The following is a 19427-nucleotide window of genomic DNA, read 5'->3' on the forward strand; positions in this document are numbered from 1 at the left end:
ATCCTTCTGCTTCCTGCATGTGGACAAAAGTCATGTGATAGGATGAGAATCCTTTAGTGAAAACTGTCAGCGTCTTCCTCTTGCCAGCTGGGGGATAAGATAGCAGTGTCTGGGGGCTTGTTAACATAGCTCTGCTCCGTTCTCTCTCTTGGCTGTTGCATTTGTTACGACTTTTGACTTGAAATCTCCCATTTTGTTTTCCTATCAGTGATTCTCATTTTGTCTACTCTTGATATCTACACCCCCAAAACAAAAATAATTATGTGTGCAGGATTTATGCAAGTGTTTTACAAGCAAGTCACATGCTGGTAGGGCAACCTTGCTTTCAGATTCTTAGATTACCTCTGGCTTTATTCACAGAAAAACAAAGAGCTAAGCATTCCCCACATTACAGCACTGAGTTGTGTGGGAACAGAACAGCTAAGGTAGAACACGGTCCTTGGTTAGCCGCAGCTTGGCAAAGCTTAGACTTGATCGCATGAGAGATTGGTATGTGGAGAGTGGCGTACAAATGAAGCAGTATGAGATCTGCCGTCCCAAGTCTTCCATTCAAGACTCTCTCCTTTTCCTTGACAGGTGGCAGTCATAGTATGCCCTGTTAGTATTCTTTAAAACTTGCACTGGACCTCAAAATACTGGATTTCTTGTCAGTGAGTCTTCTGCATGATGGAATCTGCAGCTGGAACCTTCATGAATGATCACTTTGGGCTCCTTCTTCTTCCACAACTAGCTTCCTTGTCCCTGCAGGACATTTTGCCACTTTGCTTAGGTGCCATCTCAGGCCTTTGGAAGTGCCATCTCTCTCGTTTCTCTCCTCTGTGGTGTATTAATGTTCTTTAGTGCCACATACTCTATAGGGACGAATGCTCTTCCACCTGAAAGTGTTGCTGAATTGGTGTTTGTTTAGGAGGTGTCTCTTAGCCTGCTTCAGAGAGAGAACCAGGGACCTCTTCACTTCCTCCACTGCTGGATTGTGTGAGGAGAAAACTTCAAAACAGGCTTGGAGGTGGGTTGTCAGCAGACAGTCTTCTGTTTGGGGGAATTTTGAGTTAGCACAGAACCATTTGGCAGACAAGTTGGAAAGGTAGCAGCCTTGGCTTTTTAAAGAGGAAGGGTGATTGTTAATCAAGTATTTTTGTGACTTGGTGTAGAAGCTTGTTGTAAACATGGTTAGGACTTGGCCCAAGTGGAAAACAGGGCATTGATGAGTAGAAATTGGTTCTATATTAGAGGTGGTGCCGACTCCAGAAAGCTGGACCACTTCTCCCTTATTTGCAATCACATAACTTTATCCTTGCTGTGGCTTAAACTGTGAAATAATTCTGCATCTCCTTGTTGATGAGTTTTTCATAACTTGAAGGTTTATATACTCTCCCACTAAGGAAAGGTGATGAAAGCTTACTACATTTTTCCTGTTTTGAATCTCTCCTTGATCCCAGGACAGCAACATGAGCCTGTACCTAAAGGTCAAAAAATTGTATTGTTTTGCATATGGACCTCAAGAGTAAATGTCAGCTAGAGTTGCTGCCCTTTAGGTTTTCAGATGGAACTGTCAGGGTACTCCATGGCACATTGCAGATCACTCTGGTGTAATGATTCTTCCAAAATCCTGTTACAACACAGTGTTGCAGTGCAGCTCCGGAAGGGCGGTGCTTGGTTTAATTCTCAAAGTCTTCAACCTTATGGGGGTTTCCCCCATTTAATTCACACTCTTCCAGACTAATCCTCAAGTGACAGACTGGATGCAAAAACAAATGCAGACCATATTTTCCTGCTTACAGGTGCCAGAACTCCCCTCTGGTTATGTCTGTGTCCTCCTCACCACCATGCATTAGAGACAGGTTTCTTCTGCCTTGAGCCTTCTGTATTATATCCAAGAGAGCATAAAAACGAGAATGTGGTGTGTGCACTTTTGCTCAGTCCACTGTGTGCAAACACAGCGCATGTGAAGATAAGTTATCCTAGAGTTCATAGCCTGCAGAGCCATACTATATCATTAGTATGTGCACGTGGAAATCATCATGGTTTTGCAAATAGGATAATTTTCTACATAACTGAAGGAGTGAGAGAGCACCCCCCCCCAAAAAAAAAATCACTATCCAGATTCAGCGCCTGCTTCATTGTATGAATGCCCTACTGACTAAGGGAGTATAGCTGGTGAAGAAGGAAAGGGGTAAAATTGTTTGTGTTTCTTCCGTAGTTCATGGCCCCCATTTCCTAATGTTTTGTACTCTTCGCAGTCTTGAAAGTTTACTTTCCTCATTCTCATCCTGTCAGGGAGAAGGACTCTCCATTGTTGTTTCAGAGTTGAGTCAGAAATGCAACATATACTGTTGTGCTTTTAGCTCACCAGACTGTTAAGGGCACGTTTGGATTCCTACTGAGTACAATTCAGTCGTGAGAATCCAGCGCATACCGTATTTTTGCCCTTTTGGCTACTGTAGGGCTCTCTTCTTCCCAGACTAGTTATGCTACCTAAAATCAAAGCAGACACGCATACCTTAGCTTACAGCTTGCGAAGCAATGGGTGTGCTGCCAAAGAATTCTGCTTTCTTTATTCTCAAGCAGGGCCTGTATGCTCATTATTTTCAGAGTTGCCTATTAGCAAACAGCCAGCTTTATCAAACTACCAAAATTGGATTTTTTCCTCTGTGCCACTGCATCCCACTTTCCCTGCTTGTAGAAGGAAATAAAAGAAATATCTTTCTTGACATCAAGTTTCAGATTCAATGCAGGCTGGCCTACTCTTTTGGCGGCTGTCTCACAGAATAAACCCAAGAGCCAGAAATAAGGCCAGCAAGTCTGATTGGGAGATAAGCTGTTTGTCCTTTTGTAATAGTGCCAAGTGATCTCCATTCAGCCTTTGGCTATAAATCTTTAATTTTCCCTCTTCTCCCCTCAGACTTCTTTATTTCTTTCCAAGGGGGAAAAAAAACTATAATTCTAGTTTCCAGGAGTCGGGAATTTGCTGCAGCTGCCCTTCCGAATTCCTTCACGCTCTCCTTTTCTACATTCCCCCATCTCCAAGCAGTCCTGAAACAAAGTCTCTTTGATAGTTTTCCTCCCCTGGTGTCCACCATCACCACCACCCTGTCCCTGACCAAACTCTGATGATAAAATGTCATGAAAAGTATTGAAAAGGTTTAAAAAGCAATTCTGGGGGGGGGGGGGAAGGCTGCAGAAACCAAAACTGTATGGACGCAGCAACCTTTCTAGTTTTCATCTTTAAAGTTACAGGAAAATAAACATTTCTTTTGAGAATTTTAGCTGCCATTCTGTTGTGTTGGAAATGCCGCTTTTAAAAATGTGAAACTCCCCCCAAACAGCTAAACGTATATTCTTAAATCAGGGCCTTCAGAAGGATTTGGAACTCAGAACAGTGAAAACATCCTGGCTAGCTGTGTCTTTTGGGTACCGGAAAACTGACGTTCTCAACTCTTTCTTTTGCTGACTTCTCCCCCCCCCCCACTCCACCCCCGCAAAAACCAAACACAGTTAAGTGAGGCCTTAACATTATCAGTGTGCTTCTTTGATTTATTCATTCTAAAAACGAGTGTATATGTGAGAAAGAGAGTTTGTCAGTGCTTGCAGAAACAACCTGGGCAATTTAGAGAAGTCAGTGCATCTGAGATAACTTCTTTCCTAAGTAAAGATGAGGGAGTAATTAGGATCTTGTCAGCAGCTGAATGGTCCAGCTCTCATGCAAGCTTTCTTAAATGTATTACCGTATTTTCCGTCTATAAGACGCCCCCATGTATAAGACGACCCCTATTTTTGGGGACTCCGATTTAAGAAAATAGGAGGACATGGCCGCCGTGTGTAAGACGCCCCCAAATTTTGGACATTGTTTTTTAGGGGGGAAACTAGTCTTATACACGGAAAAATACGGCAGTTTGTTGGTGTTTCTGAGCAGTTTTGCCCCATCTCTCACTCCTTGCATTGTCTGTGCACTTATGTGACTTGCTCTACTATTTCCTTTGCCTTTGCCTCATTCTCCCTTGGCTACTTGCTCCCAGGAAGCTATTTGAGCATACAAATAATTTTATGTTTACCTGTTCAGTTGCAAAGCACGCTTGGCAGCTAATCTGTCAAAATCTGTTCTAGGATGTGTGGGTAGAGAGCTGGCTAGTATCTCTAGTATAACTCTGTGGATAAAGGGACTGAATTCAGGCCTTTAAAATATAAATATATATATATTATTTTCATTATTATCTTGCCTTACCATCACTCACACTTTTTGACCGAGGGCAGAGAACATGTAAACCCATCTGTAGATTTCTGTGTTGCATTTCTTCCTCCAGGCCTCTCTGTGCACACAGTCCTGAATGTACCTGCAGACATTTTTTCTTTCCTCTGGCTGGTTGTCCTTGTTAGCTGCATTTCACCACCCCACTGCCCCCCCCCAAAAAAAAACCATAAGAGAGGGGAATACCAATAGTCCTTCTACCCTAAAATGTTGTTACAGGGGAAAGGCAGAAATACTAGAGAATGTCACTATTGGTCCAAGCCTATTCCTTAGCATCAGTTCCTCTTCCTTTAAACTTTACTGTGTCTTGTGAAGTAGAGAAAAAAGTTTGTGTCTTAAAAATGCAGTTTACTGGAGAAGTTTTTGGGGATATAATTGAACCAAAAAGGGGGTTTGAAGGTCTAAATTTTTCTCTCTTTTTTGTCTTTGACAAAGTGTGTTTCAAAACTCACCCCATCTTACCAATGGTGCAAATTGCTTAAGAAAACAGAATACCAGAGCCCACTTCCAAGTGTTGTGTGTTCCACTGCACACAAATGAATAGTGCCTTGTGCTGGAACTATTGTGTCCACACCAGAGTTTCCACAAGGGATTTCTGGATCAGATTTTCTTTTGAGAGGATGCAGTTCCACTCAGAAAATATCCTGCACAGCCCCCATTCATATCAGGGGGGATATGAGACTGTCCTAGTGGATTCTGTCTACAAAAACCACAGCAGAAGAAAGACACTGTTCCTGTCTTATGCTAGGTAAAGGTAAAGGTAAAGGGACCCCTGACCATTAGGTCCATTTGTGACCGACTCTGGGGTTGCGGTGCTCATCTCGCTTTACTGGCCAAGGGAGCTGGCGTACAGTTTCCGGGTCATGTGGCCAGCATGACTTAGCCGCTTCTGGCTAACCAGAGCAGTGCACGGAAACGCCGTTTACCTTCCCACCAGAGCAGTACCTATTTATCTACTTGCACTTTGACGTGCTTTCAAACTGCTAGGTGGGCAGGAGCAGGGACCGAGCAACAGGAGCTCACCCCATCGCGGGGATTTGAACCGCCGACCTTCTGATCGGCAAGTCCTAGGCTCCGTGGTTTAACCCACAGCGCCACCCGCGTCCCTACGATCTCATTTCATCGCTCTCTTATTTAATTTTGGTTCTGTGTAAGGTGGCATTTTAAAACTTATTTCTTGCAAGGAGAGAAAGCCTATGGGGATATTCCAAAACATGTGCCCACCCTCCTGCTCCACCCACCCCCCACTTAAAAGGGGTGCTCCATCGCAGAACATTAGCTACAGCCTTTTTAAGAGGAGGCCAGGAGCAACCAGGACATGTTCACGCTTTGCCACCCTGATCCATAGCCCTGTACACATACTCTGATGCACACACAGCAGTCCTGTACACACGGGCTTTCCCAGCCAGAGTGCCACGGAACACTCACTAACTTGCCTCCACTGACGTAAAAAACAACAACGGCTGATTTGGGGGCAAACAGGTTCTTCTTTCATCGTGGAGAGGTGCTGGAGGAGTATCCCAAGCAGAAACAAAAACCAGGTTTGGTTTTGAAACACTACTTGCTGAAGCTTACAGTGCTCCCCACCTCTAACCCCCTTGTTACCATAATGTGGGGAGGGGGGGAAAACATATATGGTTAGGAAGCAATAAGGGATGTTCTGACTCCCAGGCTGGTGGGGTTTTTCTTCTTTTTTATATATAAATATATATATAAAAATGTATATGAAATTGTTTGGCTTTTTGTTTAGTGTCCTTTTTTCCTTCTAAAAAGTGTGGATTTGGGATTGTTAGCTCATTTGTTCACCGCCTCTTCTCACTACAAAATAGTTAAGCAGGGAACTTCTTCCCTTCAGATTAGAGGTTGATAATACACACCGGCACCCTCATTATTGTGGGAAAAGTATATTTTACGACATCTTTTCCAGTATTTTTTTAAGCCAAGAGACCGTGCGTTCCTGTTCCATAGCTGCGAAAGCGGAAAGGAAGTCCCTTGTCTCTTTCTGCGCATTTAGATTTTCATGGAGGTATTTTTGGTTTTTAAGAGAGGGGTATTTTGGAGAAGAGGAGAGATACAGATCGCTACTCTTAAGAACCATCCAACTGCCCACTTCAAATCATTGCCAATTTAGGACTTAAATGGGCTTGAGAGGGTAATTCTGAAAGGTCATTTTCAAAATTGATGTAATTTCATTTAGGCCCATCCAAATCCTTCAGCGTTTTCAATCCAAGACCAAATAACAGGAAGGCTTTTCAAATACGAGGAAGCAAAAAGTAATACCCCATTCATTTTTAGTATTAAAAAAAATAAATAACCAGTTTTTCTTTCCTCCCCCCTGCTGGTACCAGTTTGAACTTCATCACAGTTCAAAAATGAAATATAGTACTATAAAATAATTTTGTACTGTATTTATTGTGTATAACAATTTTTTAAAAGAATTATGTACATTTAGTACTTCTGTGTAAATTAAATTGCTCTTCTTTTTAAAAATGGTATAGGAATTGCTTTGGTTTTTCTTGAAAGACAGAGGGGGGGGGAACAGACTGATGGGCTTTTTGGTTTTGTCTCCTGCTTGAGGATTACAAAAAGGGTCCAGAACCAGCCGTTTCATGAGCCAGCGTGAGATGAGAACCTCAGCTGGTCATGCTTGAGATAATGTGGGATGCGAGCACATGTGCTGGGCATGGTGATCTGCTGGGGCAACAGCAAGGCAGAGCAAAGTCTTCAATCAAATGGAATACAGTATACTGTAGAAATTATTGCATCCAATAGTGAAAAGCTACAACTGAAATCCTAATATGGACTCAAGTCATGACAGAATCACAACAGACAGCTGTTTTTCTAAGATGCTGCATTTATTTGGGTTGCAGAATTCAATCTTTTCTGCTGTGGAATCTGAGAAGCTTAATTAATATGGAAATATCTGTTGTGATTGCCCTGGCATTAATCTGCAGAACCTCCCAAGCGTCCCTATTTTCCAGGGACAGCCCCAGATTTACAAAATCCATCCCAGTTTCTGATTGGATCCCGGAATGTCCTGCTTTTCCTTAGGATGTCCCTATTTTCATTGGAGAAATGTTGGAAGGTATGGAGTTATGCGACCCCAAGCTAAGGAGATAAGTAACTCTAAGTTTAGAAGACATCTGAAGGCAGCTCTGTATAGGGAAGCTTTCAAAAAATAATGTTTTAGTGTGTGTGTGTGTGTGTGTGTGTTTTTATATATGTTGGAAGCTTCCCAGAGTGGCTAGGGAACCTGATGATGTTGATGATGATGGAATAGGACATATCACTGTGGGTTAAACCACAGAGCCTAGGACTTGCCGATCAGAAGGTCGGCGGTTCGAGTCCCCACAACGGGGTGAGCTCCCGTTCCTCAGTCACTGCTCCTGCCAACCTAGCAGTTCGAAAGCACATCAAAGTGCAAGTAGATAACTAGGTACCGCTCTGGCAGGAAGGTAAACGGTGTTTCCGTGCGCTGCTCTGGTTCGCCAGAAGCGGCTTAGTCATGCTGGCCACATGACCCGGAAGCTGGCTCCCTCGGCAAATAAAGCAAGATGAGCGCCGCAACCCCAGAGTTGGTCACGACTGGACCTAATGGTCTGGGGTCCCTTTACTTTACCTATTTTCATGGGAGAAATGTTGGAGGGTATGAACCTGCTTTTCCTCACCACCTCCTCCTCAGGCATGTAGATGTGTCCATCACCAGAGGAATTCTGAAGTTTCAGTTTGAAAAGAGCACAAAGTTTGTCATGCTGAGTCCGCTCAAATTTACAAGCCCATTAAATTCTCAGGTCCCTGTATTGATTAGTCCGTGTGATGCAGCAGACAGCACTGTGGGGGGTGGATCAAGGAGACGTTGGTTCAAATGTGTGTACAGTAATAGGTCTCCCGCTGCAGGACACTGGGCAAGGCAGCTAAAAAAGCCAATGCAATTCTGGGCTGCATCAATAGGAGTATAGCATCTAGATCAAGGGAAGTAATAGTGCCACTGTATTCTGCTCTGGAGTACTGTGTCCAGTTCTGGGCACTACAGTTCAAGAAGGACACTGACAAACTGGAACGTGTCCAGAGGAGGGCAACCAAAATGGTCAAAGGCCTGGAAACGATGCCTTATGAGGAACGGCTAAGGGAGCTGGGCATGTTTAGCCTGGAGAAGAGGAGGTTAAGGGGTGATATGATAGCCATGTTCAAATATATAAAAGGATGTCACATAGAGGAGGGAGAAAGGTTGTTTTCTGCTGCTCCAGAGAAGCGGTCACGGAGCAATGGATCCAAACTACAAGAAAGAAGATTCCACCTAAACATTAGGAAGAACTTCCTGACAGTAAGAGCTGTTCGACAGTGGAATTTGCTGCCAAGGAGTGTGGTGGAGTCTCCTTCTTTGGAGGTCTTTAAGCAGAGGCTTGACAACCATATGTCAGGAGTGCTCTGATGGTGTTTCCTGCTTGGCAGGGGGTTGGACTCGATGGCCCTTGTGGTCTCTTCCAACTCTATGATTCTATGATTCTAAGGTCTGCCCAGCCCTGGCTCCATGGAAGAAGTGATGGATACACTCAGGAGCAATGGCAATGATAATAATAACATGATAGAAGTTACGGTCTCTTACAGAAAGCATTTCGCAGGTCAGTCATGGAGGACACAAAGCATTTGAAGCCCAGCTGATGCTAGACTTCTCTGCATTTTCCCACAAGGGCCTCGCTTGCTTTAAGGAGAATCCTGAGTAAAAAGAAATACAGCAATATCAGCAGTGCTTTATTTAAAAAAATCACATTTTGGAGCTGAGCAAAGCTGACTTGCTCAGATCTGTATAAATTCTGCAAAGCAAGCAAATATTTTTGTTTATTAGCTTACCGGAGTTCATTCTGCTTCAGCTAGTCATAGAAGGGGGGGGGATGTTCTTTTGAACATCCAGCAAGCATCATCATCATTATTATTTAAAGTAGCAGCAAATGTTCTCAGGGAGCTGAGTTCTGCCACCAAATTCTACATTCTGTATTTTTGCAGGAGTTTGAAGGACATATAGCCCTCGTTTTGGGGGCACTTCTATCTGGTGGGTATAGCAATCAAGTTTCAATCCATAACCCGCAGCCCATGTGTGAAAGCTGTATTGGCCATGGGATTTTGGAATTTCCTGCCAATCCTGCCAACTGGCCATTGAAGCCGTGCCACACTGGGCTCCAGGCTCTGCCTCTTCCTGATAATGTGACATCATGTGTGTGACACGTGCATGACGTCACACACATGATGTGTGCCAGGCCCCCCTCAGTCTTGCATGCAAGCTGGCACCTTGCCAGGAAGCACAACCCTTTCCTAACATCAAAAGTTTTCAGGGGGTAATTTCTACAAAAAGGCTTCCTAAAGATCCAGTTTCTTAATAAGGAACAGTTTTGTGCTCTTGTTGCTCCTTTTAACCTGCTTTTCCCAAGGCCAGCTGTAATTCATGGATGTTCATAGGGCCATTCCTGTGCTTGCCATACTTATTGAATATACGCTGTGGAGTGGAAATAAGAGAGGTTCGTATCTTGGGACCTGATATGCACACAGAAACCAGTGCTGTACTGTATATTGGCTTAGAGTTGTGAGCGGCGAAATCCCTCATTCAAATCTCAAATCTGCACTCCTGCTTTTTTTCTCTCCTTCTGACACAACAACACTAGCGCTTCTTGCTTCCCTCATTGCCGGGCCCCTGAGATATGCAATATCTCTCCACTAGATCTGTCAAAGGTATTACATTTGGGTACATTTTGTTTCCGGTTCAAAAGCAGCAGTGCCAACCACTAAAATGCTGTTCAGAGGCCCAGCAAGAAGAGTGGTACGGGGTGGCACAGTTGGGTTGGGCCACGGAGGGGTCCTTCTCAACTACTGGTTCCCTTGCCCAGTGCCTGGACTGTTTGGCTCGATGGAGGCAATAATACTTGCAGTGATGCAGTGGCCTTTTACAGAGCAGAATGAAGATGGGACACTTTCACCTGCCAAATTTCTGCAAGCGGAGTTGCCCTTTTGAGGAGCAGATGTGTTTTAATATTTTTATTTTATTTTACTAGAATATAATTGCACTCTTTTCTTCTGCTCCTACTGCTTGCACCAGACTACTAAAGGAGAAGAGACTCTATGGGCCGAGGCATCATCTAATGGACAACCCTATCTCTTTGTTCTCAAATCATTTTGCAATGTAATCAAATAGAGCAATAGCTGAAACGGCTCCATTCTAAAGTTTCCACTTCACTTTTATCTGAGAACTTTGGGTCTTGTAGGCCTCGAGGGGCAGGTGTGATATCAGTGCTTCCTAGCTCTAGGAATTCTTGGTGTCGGAGCCTGTTGTGGAGGCACTGGGGAAAGCAGTCTCTTAAAAAGTCCATTCCCCAGCCAGCCTGCTGCTGGTTCTGCCTGCCTGCAGTGGCCCCAGGAGAATAGCTCCTCTGATCCAAAGGTGTATTACCAACTCTAGTAACATCAGGTGAGACAATCCTAATTGGACAGGGGGTCCAGTGTCACCTGTGGGCTTACACTTCCAATCCCACATGAGGACAGGTATGACGTTGGTCCTTGTGACTGGTGGGCAACCCAAAGACTGAAGGTCAGCAAGACCCAGTATAAATAGAAGGAATCTGACTTTGGCCAGTTGAGAGAGCAGTAACTTCCCTTTTGGCAAGCTTAAGTTCCCTTGGTTAAAACCACAAGAACCACAACACGTGGTTTTATCCACCCCTGAACAATACCTGGTCCTAACACTGGTGGCAGGGTGGCACTTTTATGCCTGGCTTTTTGTCCCACTCATTTTTGGGCTTCACTCGCCTCCCATTCCTTTAATGTAGCCCCAAACTGCATAAATCCATACAGTGTCAGCCTGCCTCTTCCATCTGCAGCTGGTGGGGGGGGGGGGAACGGCATGTTGGTTGTAAACCACTGAAACCGAAAGGGTTGCGACTTCCTTCCTGTTCCATTTATAGCTATGAATGAAATCCCTTCCCTTTTCCTCTCCCAAGTTAATTGGGAGTTTCAGAAGTAGACTTGGGGTTCTACTACAGGCAGGGGCTGGATAGAGTTATGCCTTCAGTGTCCTGGTTAGCAGCTGGTTTGCCAGGAGGGCCAATGTGATGGGTATGGAGGGCCAGCCACACCCAGTCTGGCAACATGGTGGCCAGCCAGTCCCAGTACTGCTGCCGTCTGCCCCTCCACCCTCTTGCCTCTGGATTGGCAACTGAAGGGCCAGCAGATAGACTGCATATGGCCCTCAGACCTCTAGTCGCTGATACACATGGAAAGATCCTTTTGTAGAAGCACTTCCCAAATAATCACTTGCTCTTGTAGTAGGGGATGAGGTTGCTGCACGATTAATATAGACATTGGAGGATGGTCCAGTATAGGGTGTGAGGAATTCCTCACCATCCTCCTCCAGCCACCAGCCAGCCCACACCTGCCTGCCATGTTTCTTACAATCAGTCCAAGGATGGCACTACCTGCCACCTTCCCTCCTCCTCAGGCTCAATGTTCCCCTTATGGAGGAGCATTGGGAGAAAACTAATCTAGCTTGGCCTGTCGTTGGCGCTGGATTCACCTGCTATTGGGCTCCTTGCCCCAATGAATATCAACTTCTGAAACTCCCAATTAACCTGGGAGAGGAAAAGGGAAGGGATTTCATATATTCCCTCTCCCTCATTGCAACTGAGCCCGTAATTTTTTGCTCTGCAGAATGAGCTGGATGATTTTCTTGCAGTACTTCATGGAAAAGCCATCTTCTCTTGCTAGAAAGGAAAGTTCTGATATGTGGTCATTATTACAGCAGCGGGAAAACTACAGGAGCCAAGATGAGAGGAATGGATTAAAGGAACATAAAAGGATCTCAGACTTCTTGGTTCTGTTTGAAATTCTCCATAATGAGGACCATAGTGAGGACCATAATGAGGACCATAGTGATTTAAGCGAGAGCCTGGTATTAAAAGTGCCATCCTTTCCCGCCCCCAGAAGTGCTTTTCTGTGTGGGAGGGGGGCACTTGAGTTCAATGACCACCTTATTCATTTAATGGGTCTCACTGGGAGACATCTCTGCCTGAAACCTAGAGAGCTGTGGCCTGTGTAAATTTTCTGAGCTGGATGAATCCATTGTCTTGACTCATTCCTTTTTTCTTTTTCTTTTTAATGAATATTTATTAAGAATTTTTATAAGAAAAAAGCATAAATAACAAACAACATTGCTTATGTCATACACAAAATTTCATAACTCGTTTGGACTTCCTCACGTCTCCCGCTCCCACTTACATTGTTAAAAAAATTTTTTTCAAGCAAATTATCATCTTGTTTACAATCTTATATCCACTCGTTTAAATATAGTTCTCCCAAAGGGTTTGTCTTTTCCTTTATCTCGCTTATCGTCTAATTTCAATCTAGTTTAGTGGTGGCCAATTATTTATGATCAAGCATCCTTCTTAACATTCAATCAAATTACAATATTTTTGTAAATAAGTTTTAAATTTCTTCCAGTCTTCTTCCATCCTTTCTTCTCCCAGGTCTCGGATTCTGCCGGTCATCTCTGCCAGTTGCATATAGACTATCAGCTGCATCTGCCATTCTTCCAGTGTGGGTAGATCTTGAGTCTTCCAATTCTTGGCAATGAGTATCCTTGCTGCTGTTGTTGCATACATAAAAAATGTTCGGTCCTTCTTTAACACCCCCTGGCCGACAATACCCAAGAGGAAGGCCTCTGGTTTCTTGGTGAAGGTATACTTAAATACCTTTTTCAGCTCATTATATATCATTTCCCAGAAGGCCTTCACTTTAGGGCAGGTCCACCAGAGGTGAAAGAATGTTCCTTCATTTTCCTTACATTTCCAACATTTATTATCAGACGAATGGTATATTTTGGCAAGTTTAACTGGGGTCATGTACCATCTATATATCATTTTCATTACATTTTCCTTCAAAGCATTACATGCAGTGAAGTTCAGCCCAGTGGTCCACAACCTTTCCCAGTCCTCAAACATAATGTTATGCCCAGTATCCTGTGCCCACTTTATCATAGCAGATTTAACCAGTTCGTCTTGTGTATTCCATTTTAACAGCAAGTTATACATTCTTGATAGTACCTTAGTCTTTGGTTCTAACAGTTCTGTCTCCAACTTCGATTTCTCCACCTGGAACCCTAGTTTTTTGTCATTTTTAAAAACTTCTTTAATCTGGGCGTAATGTAACCAGTCTCGCACTTTACCCTCCATTTTCTCCAAACTCTGCAATTTCCAATTGTCACCGTCTTTTTCTAATATTTCCCAATATTTTGGCCATTTGGCCTCCATATTGGGTCTTTTTCGGGCCTTGGCTTCCAGAGGGGACAGCCACCTCGGAGTTTTGTTTTCCAATAAGTCTTTATATTTTGTCCAGACATTAAATACTGCTTTCCTGACAATATGGTTCTTAAAGGCCTTATTGATCTTAACTTTATCATACCATAAATATGCATGCCAGCCAAAAGCATTGTTAAAACCTTCCAAATCCAACACATCAGTGTCTTCAAGAAGTAGCCAGTCTTTTAGCCAGCAGAAAGCTGCGGCTTCATAGTACAGTTTTAAGTCTGGCAGGGCGAAGCCCCCTCTTTCTTTCGCATCAGTTAATATCTTAAACTTAATTCTGGGCTTTTTGCCCTGCCAGACAAATTTAGAAATATCTCTCTGCCACTTCCAGAAACACTCCGTCTTGTCCACAATTTGCAAACAGCTTTGTAGGTTATACAAAAGTAAGATGACACAGGGATCCTCCTGCTGCCCCTTCCGTTCTGCCCATCCCTCAGACTCCTGCCTTCCCTGACACTACTAAGCTCAGGGGAAACAACAGTTAAGAGTGCAAAGTGTTGGTGCATGATTACTGATTACTCAAAATCCGCTACCCCTTATTGAAATCCAGCAGGAATTGCTCACAAACTCATCTGCACCTGCGGCCGTGAGGACTTAGGCTACATGACTGGACCCATCAAGGCAGCCGACAGCCTGCATGGGATGCTATTAGTTAAGTTTGCAGTTGCACAGCTTCTGCTGCCACCAAACAGCCTCCCCGGCTGCTGCTGATTTGAGCCACCCACATCCAGGGCAAGAGTTCAGCTGCCACTAGGGTGATCTGAGGCCACTTCCTTCCTCATCCAGCAGCCCTAAAGCAGCTTGGGAATTGTTTTAAAACATGGGCATCAGTTTCTATTCTGGGTGCCTGAAGGATGAGGGCTTCTCTGTGTTGGTCAGCCAGCCAGGCTAGAAAAAAGTAAGGCAGATCAGTAGGGATACATGCCAACCAGCACAACATGGCGGCTTCCTTTAACCCAACCTATATCTAGACAGCATCTTAAAAAGCAGAGACATCACCTTGCCAACAAAGGTCCGTATAGTTAAAGCTATGGTTTTCCCAGTAGTGATGTATGGAAGTGAGAGCTGGACCATCAAGAAGGCTGATCGCCAAAGAATGGATGCTTTTAAATTATGGTGCTGGAGGAGACTCTTGAGAGTCCCATGGACTGCAAGAAGATCAAACCTATCCCTTCTGAACCTGAGTGCTCACGGAAAGGACAGATCCTGAAGCTGAGGCTCCAGGACTTTGGCCACCTCATGAGAAGAGAAGACTCCCTGGAAAAGACCCTGATGTTGGGAAAGATGGAGGGCACAAGGAGAAGGGGAAGACAGAGGATGAGATGGTTGCACTGTGTTCTCGAGGCTACCAGCATGAGTTTGACCAAGCTGCGGGAGGTGGTGGAGGACAGGGGTGCCTGGCTTGCTCTGGTCCAGGGGGTCACGAAGAGTCGGACACGACTAAACAACAACAATATATCTTTCACATGACTTCATTCCTGGTTCTGCAGTGGAGGCAAACGTTCTACCTTCACACAACTCTCCTACAGCAAACTAAGAACATAAAAGCCTGCTGGATCAGTCCCAAAGCCCATATCGTACAGTATCCTATTCTCACAGTGGCCAACCACCTGCTTATACGGGAAGCCCACAAGCAAGACCTGAATGGCATAGTTCTCTTCTTGCTTGTGATTCCCAGAAACAGGATTCAGAGGCCTAGTGTCTCCATCAATCCTTGGCTAATAGCTGTAGATAGTCTTATTCCCCCCCCCCCCCAAAAAAAAATTCATCTAGCCCTTTTAAGACCATTCAAGTGTGGGGCCACCAGTGCCTCTTCTAGCCTTGAACGCCATGATTTAACTATGTGTGAAGAAACACTATCCTGTCTACCAAGGAACTCTGCATGTGGCTGTAGAAGATTGTGAGGAATCAAGGGATGTTAGGTGCTCAGTCAGTGGTGTAGCATGGGTTGTCAGCACCCGGGGCAAGGCAAGTAATTTGCGCCCCTAACCCCTAACCTGCCGCCGCTGCCAGCTTCTTCTTGCTGCTGCCTGGGCTGGGGCATTTACGGTAAGGTAGCCACGGCGGCGGGTCCGTGTCAGGTGATCTGAGGTGAGTTGCCGCTGGCGCTGCCGCCCAAACGACGCCACTTGCCCGGAGGAGGAGGAGGGCAGAGAGGCGAGGAAAATGCAACATGGCCCAGCAGCTGCCGTGGCAGCGGCAGCGCGGGGGGGGGGGGGCTGTGAGGAGGGGCTGCCTGGCGCACCCTCTGTGGCCCTGACGCGCGGGGACCGCGGCGAGCACTGAGAACCGCTGCCTGCCGGACGCCTTCAGCCCGGACGCGCGCACAGCTCGTTGGTTCCGCGAGACATGGGGCTCTGCTACAGCCTGCGCCCGAGGCTCTTCGGCGACTCCGGAGGCGGCGAGCGCACCCCCCCAGATGTTGCGCCTGGTGCGGCCGCCCCCCCTGCACCCCCCACGCTACGCCACTGTGCTCAGGTACCACTGAGTATTGTGACCAGGGCTGTTGGGTCTTACTGCTGCCTTGCTTTGAGAGTGAGACTTGCATCACACCCAATACTCGCCTCCAGCTGCCCGTTGCCAGGGATGACGAGTATTCACAGGCAAGAAGATTCTGAAAGAAAAGTTTGTGAGTCAGCTGTATTAGTCACAATACTATACTCAAGAAATCTCTCAAAGGCTTTAAAAAAAATATGGAGGGGATACCAGTAAGTTACATTTGGCTTACGCAACGTTTATTAAGTAGATTTTACTGTGTAGACCTGTAATTGCCTGGTATATTAGTAGAGACATTTTGAATTTATAGTTCATCAATGAAAAAACCATTTACCTCGTTAAAGCTTTACACATTAGGTGTTGACTTTTGGAGTCAGTGTTTCAACCTGACAGTAGCTGAAATGTATCTGCTGAGACAACTTGACGTTACTCTAACCCAGGCTTCATCAAACTCTGCCCTCCAGATGTTTTGAGACCACAATTCCCATCATCTCTGACCACTGGTCCTGCTAGCTAGGGATCACAGGATTTGTAGGGCAAAAAGATCTGGAGGGCAGAGTTTGAGGAAGCCTGCTCTAATCCTTGCCAAGCAAATGTTGCTAACTCTGTGGAGTTTCCTGCATATTTTTGGACTTCCTTTGACTGATGTGGATATATATATATATATATATATATATATATATATATATATATATAGTGAGCAGAAATATGTTCCTAATTTCCACTTAACTGAAAGTTAAACTTAACTTTAAACTTTTTAAACTTTAAATTTTAAACTTAAAGTTATATACAGCTTTCCAGCTAGATCAGAAAAAGCAGCTTATGTAAAGTTATTCCAGCAATGAGCATCAGTAAACATGTTACAATAAAACAGGTAAATCTCTGAACTTCATCACAAATCAAAACCAAAATATGGTAATGTAAAATAATTTTGTACCTTACTGTGTTGTTATAAGAATGTACATTTCATAGAATCGTAGAGTTGGAAGGGACCATGAGGGTCATCTAGTCCAACCCCCTGCAATACAGTCATCTTTAGCACAACATGGGGCTTGAACCCACAACCCAGGGATTAACTGTCTCCTGCTCATTTGATACTTATATGCAAATTAAAATGGTATTCTTTTCAGCTATAAACAAGGTGGAGACCGACAGTTTCATTTTAATTACATCCATTATAGAATTAAAATGGCTAAGTATTTCACAGCAGTGCTTGATTTATTCTGATTGCGGAACTTGAAACGTTCAGTGAATGTTGAAGTATCTTTGGGTGCCTCTGGGCATAATGAATTGCGATCATCCACGGATGGAGAGTGGGAGATGGCTGAATCAGGTGGACATGACAAGATCCATCCACTGAAAGGCAGAAAGGAAATCAGGTGAGCTTTAATTCCCCACTTGCTTTGGGCTACAATATAGTAGTAATAATATTAATAATAATAATAATAATAATAATAATAATAATAATAATAATTTTTATTTATATCCCGCCCTCCCCAGCCGAAGCCGGGCTCAGGGCGGCTAACAACAATCAAATAATCAAACAGTCAAATAATCACACATTCTAAAAATATTTCATTCTAAAAATTAATTAAAATCAAATTGATGGCAACCGATTAAGCAAGACAGTTGCAGGCGTTATAAAGAGGACAGAGGGCTTGGACAAGCCACAGGGCTAATTTAAAAACTGGGTAGCATTGTGAGCTGCATCAAAAGCTCATGTGAACACTACTGTCTCACCCCACGTTGCTCTGGGCTCTTCTTGTTACTTGACCTGCTTGGGAGAGATTATCTTCATAGATAAGAGAGAGGAAAACATTTATTCCTACACAGCCTGTACTCATTTTGAGCTGTCATTGGCCATGATACTCTATGGCAGGGATAGGGAACCTGTAGCCCCACAGATGCTTTTGGACTACAAATCCGTCAGGCTCCATGGACTCAGCTCCCTTCCGCTCCTTTGGCAGTATATATAAGCAGAACAAAGCGAAAGGAGTCTCTTACCATTTATAGTTTTTATTGATCACAGTGAGAGAACAAAGAATCCATTCCTCGGAACGGAGGTGCTCCCAATTAAGGGCTGCACCCACGTCCCCCCTAGTCACCCACGTCATTTCCATGTCTTGCAACCTGAACTCGCAACCACTGTGCTTTCTGTTCTGACACCTTATCTGCTCTCCTTGACCTTCAGCTGATCGGATGGATGCTTTCCAGTGATATTAAGTCTGTTAACTCCCTCTTCCCCAGTTCTTCTTCTCCTAGCTGTTCACCACCCAGTTATTCCCAGCTTCTGCCTTCTGAACTACGTCCCTCTGCAAACCACCGTTCCAAATCTATACTGTCCTCCTGCTCCTGGGAAGATTCAGAATCCCACCATTCCTCCTCAGAGTAGCCCTCCTCAGCACAGTCCCTGACAAAATCTCATCACCCCTGACCAGTGGCTATGATGGGAGTTAGAGTTCAACAACATCTGGAGAGCCACTGGTGAGCCAAATCCTGCCTTAAAAACTCCTAACATACTGGACTGGAGGGTTTAGTGACAGGAGATGCTTCCCCTAACCATAATCCTCCACTTCAAAATACTGCAACCTGTTATTAGCTTGAGCAGTTTACCATCATTTTCTACCCTCTGTTTTCAGCCCTTGAACCCCTACACCACATTAGCTCGATTAGACTTTGTTTTCTTCTTCTGCAACTCTAGAGGAGCTGGGAGCTGGGGGCACTGTTATACACTGGTTCCGCTCCTTCCTCCTGGGCCATGTTCAGAAGGTGGGGGGGTGAGTGTTCAGACCCCTGGGCCGTCACTTGTGGGGTGCCTCGGGGTTCTGTTCTCTCCCCCATGTTTTTCAACTTCTACATGCAGCTGCTGGGAGAGATCATCAGGGGGTTTGGGCTGGGTGTTCATCAATATGCGGACGATACCCAGCTCTACCTCTCTTTCAAATCTGAACCAGTGAAGGCGGTGAAGGTCCTGTGTGAGTGCCTGAAGGCAGTTGGAGGATGGATGGCGGCTAACAGATTCAGGTTGAATCCTGACAAGAAAGAAGTGCTGTTTTGGGGGGACAGGAGGGAGGCAGGTGTGGAGGACTCCCTGGTCCTGAATGGGGTAACTGTGCCCCTGAAGGACCAGGTGCGCAACCTGGGAGTCATTTTGGACTCACAGCTGTCCATGAAGGTGCAGGTCAATTCTGTGTTCAGGGCAGCTGTTTACCAGCTCCATCTGGTATGCAGGCTGAGACCCTATCTGCCCACAGACTGTCTCACCAGAGTGGAGCATGCGCTGGTTATCTCCCACTTGGACTACTGCAATGCTCTCTATGTGGGGCTACCTTTGAATGTGA

At 44.9% G+C, this 19427-nt stretch overlaps 1 protein-coding gene across 1 annotated transcript in view; it reads right to left on the bottom strand.

Moving 5' to 3' along the window:
• Nucleotides 1-16306: 16306 nt before the first annotated feature.
• CAPN12 (calpain 12) overlaps nucleotides 16307-19427 on the bottom strand; it is a 36018-nt gene continuing 32897 nt past the window's right edge. Inside the window, exon 21 of the mRNA XM_083753836.1 lies at nucleotides 16307-17442. Coding sequence (XP_083609962.1) covers nucleotides 17416-17442 — 27 coding nt within the window. The 3' untranslated portion in view covers nucleotides 16307-17415. The remainder of the gene's footprint in view (nucleotides 17443-19427) is intronic.

This window comes from Podarcis gaigeae (assembly GCF_964106915.1).
Source record: "Podarcis gaigeae genome assembly, chromosome: 8".
Classification (NCBI taxonomy): Eukaryota; Metazoa; Chordata; class Lepidosauria; order Squamata; family Lacertidae; genus Podarcis; species Podarcis gaigeae.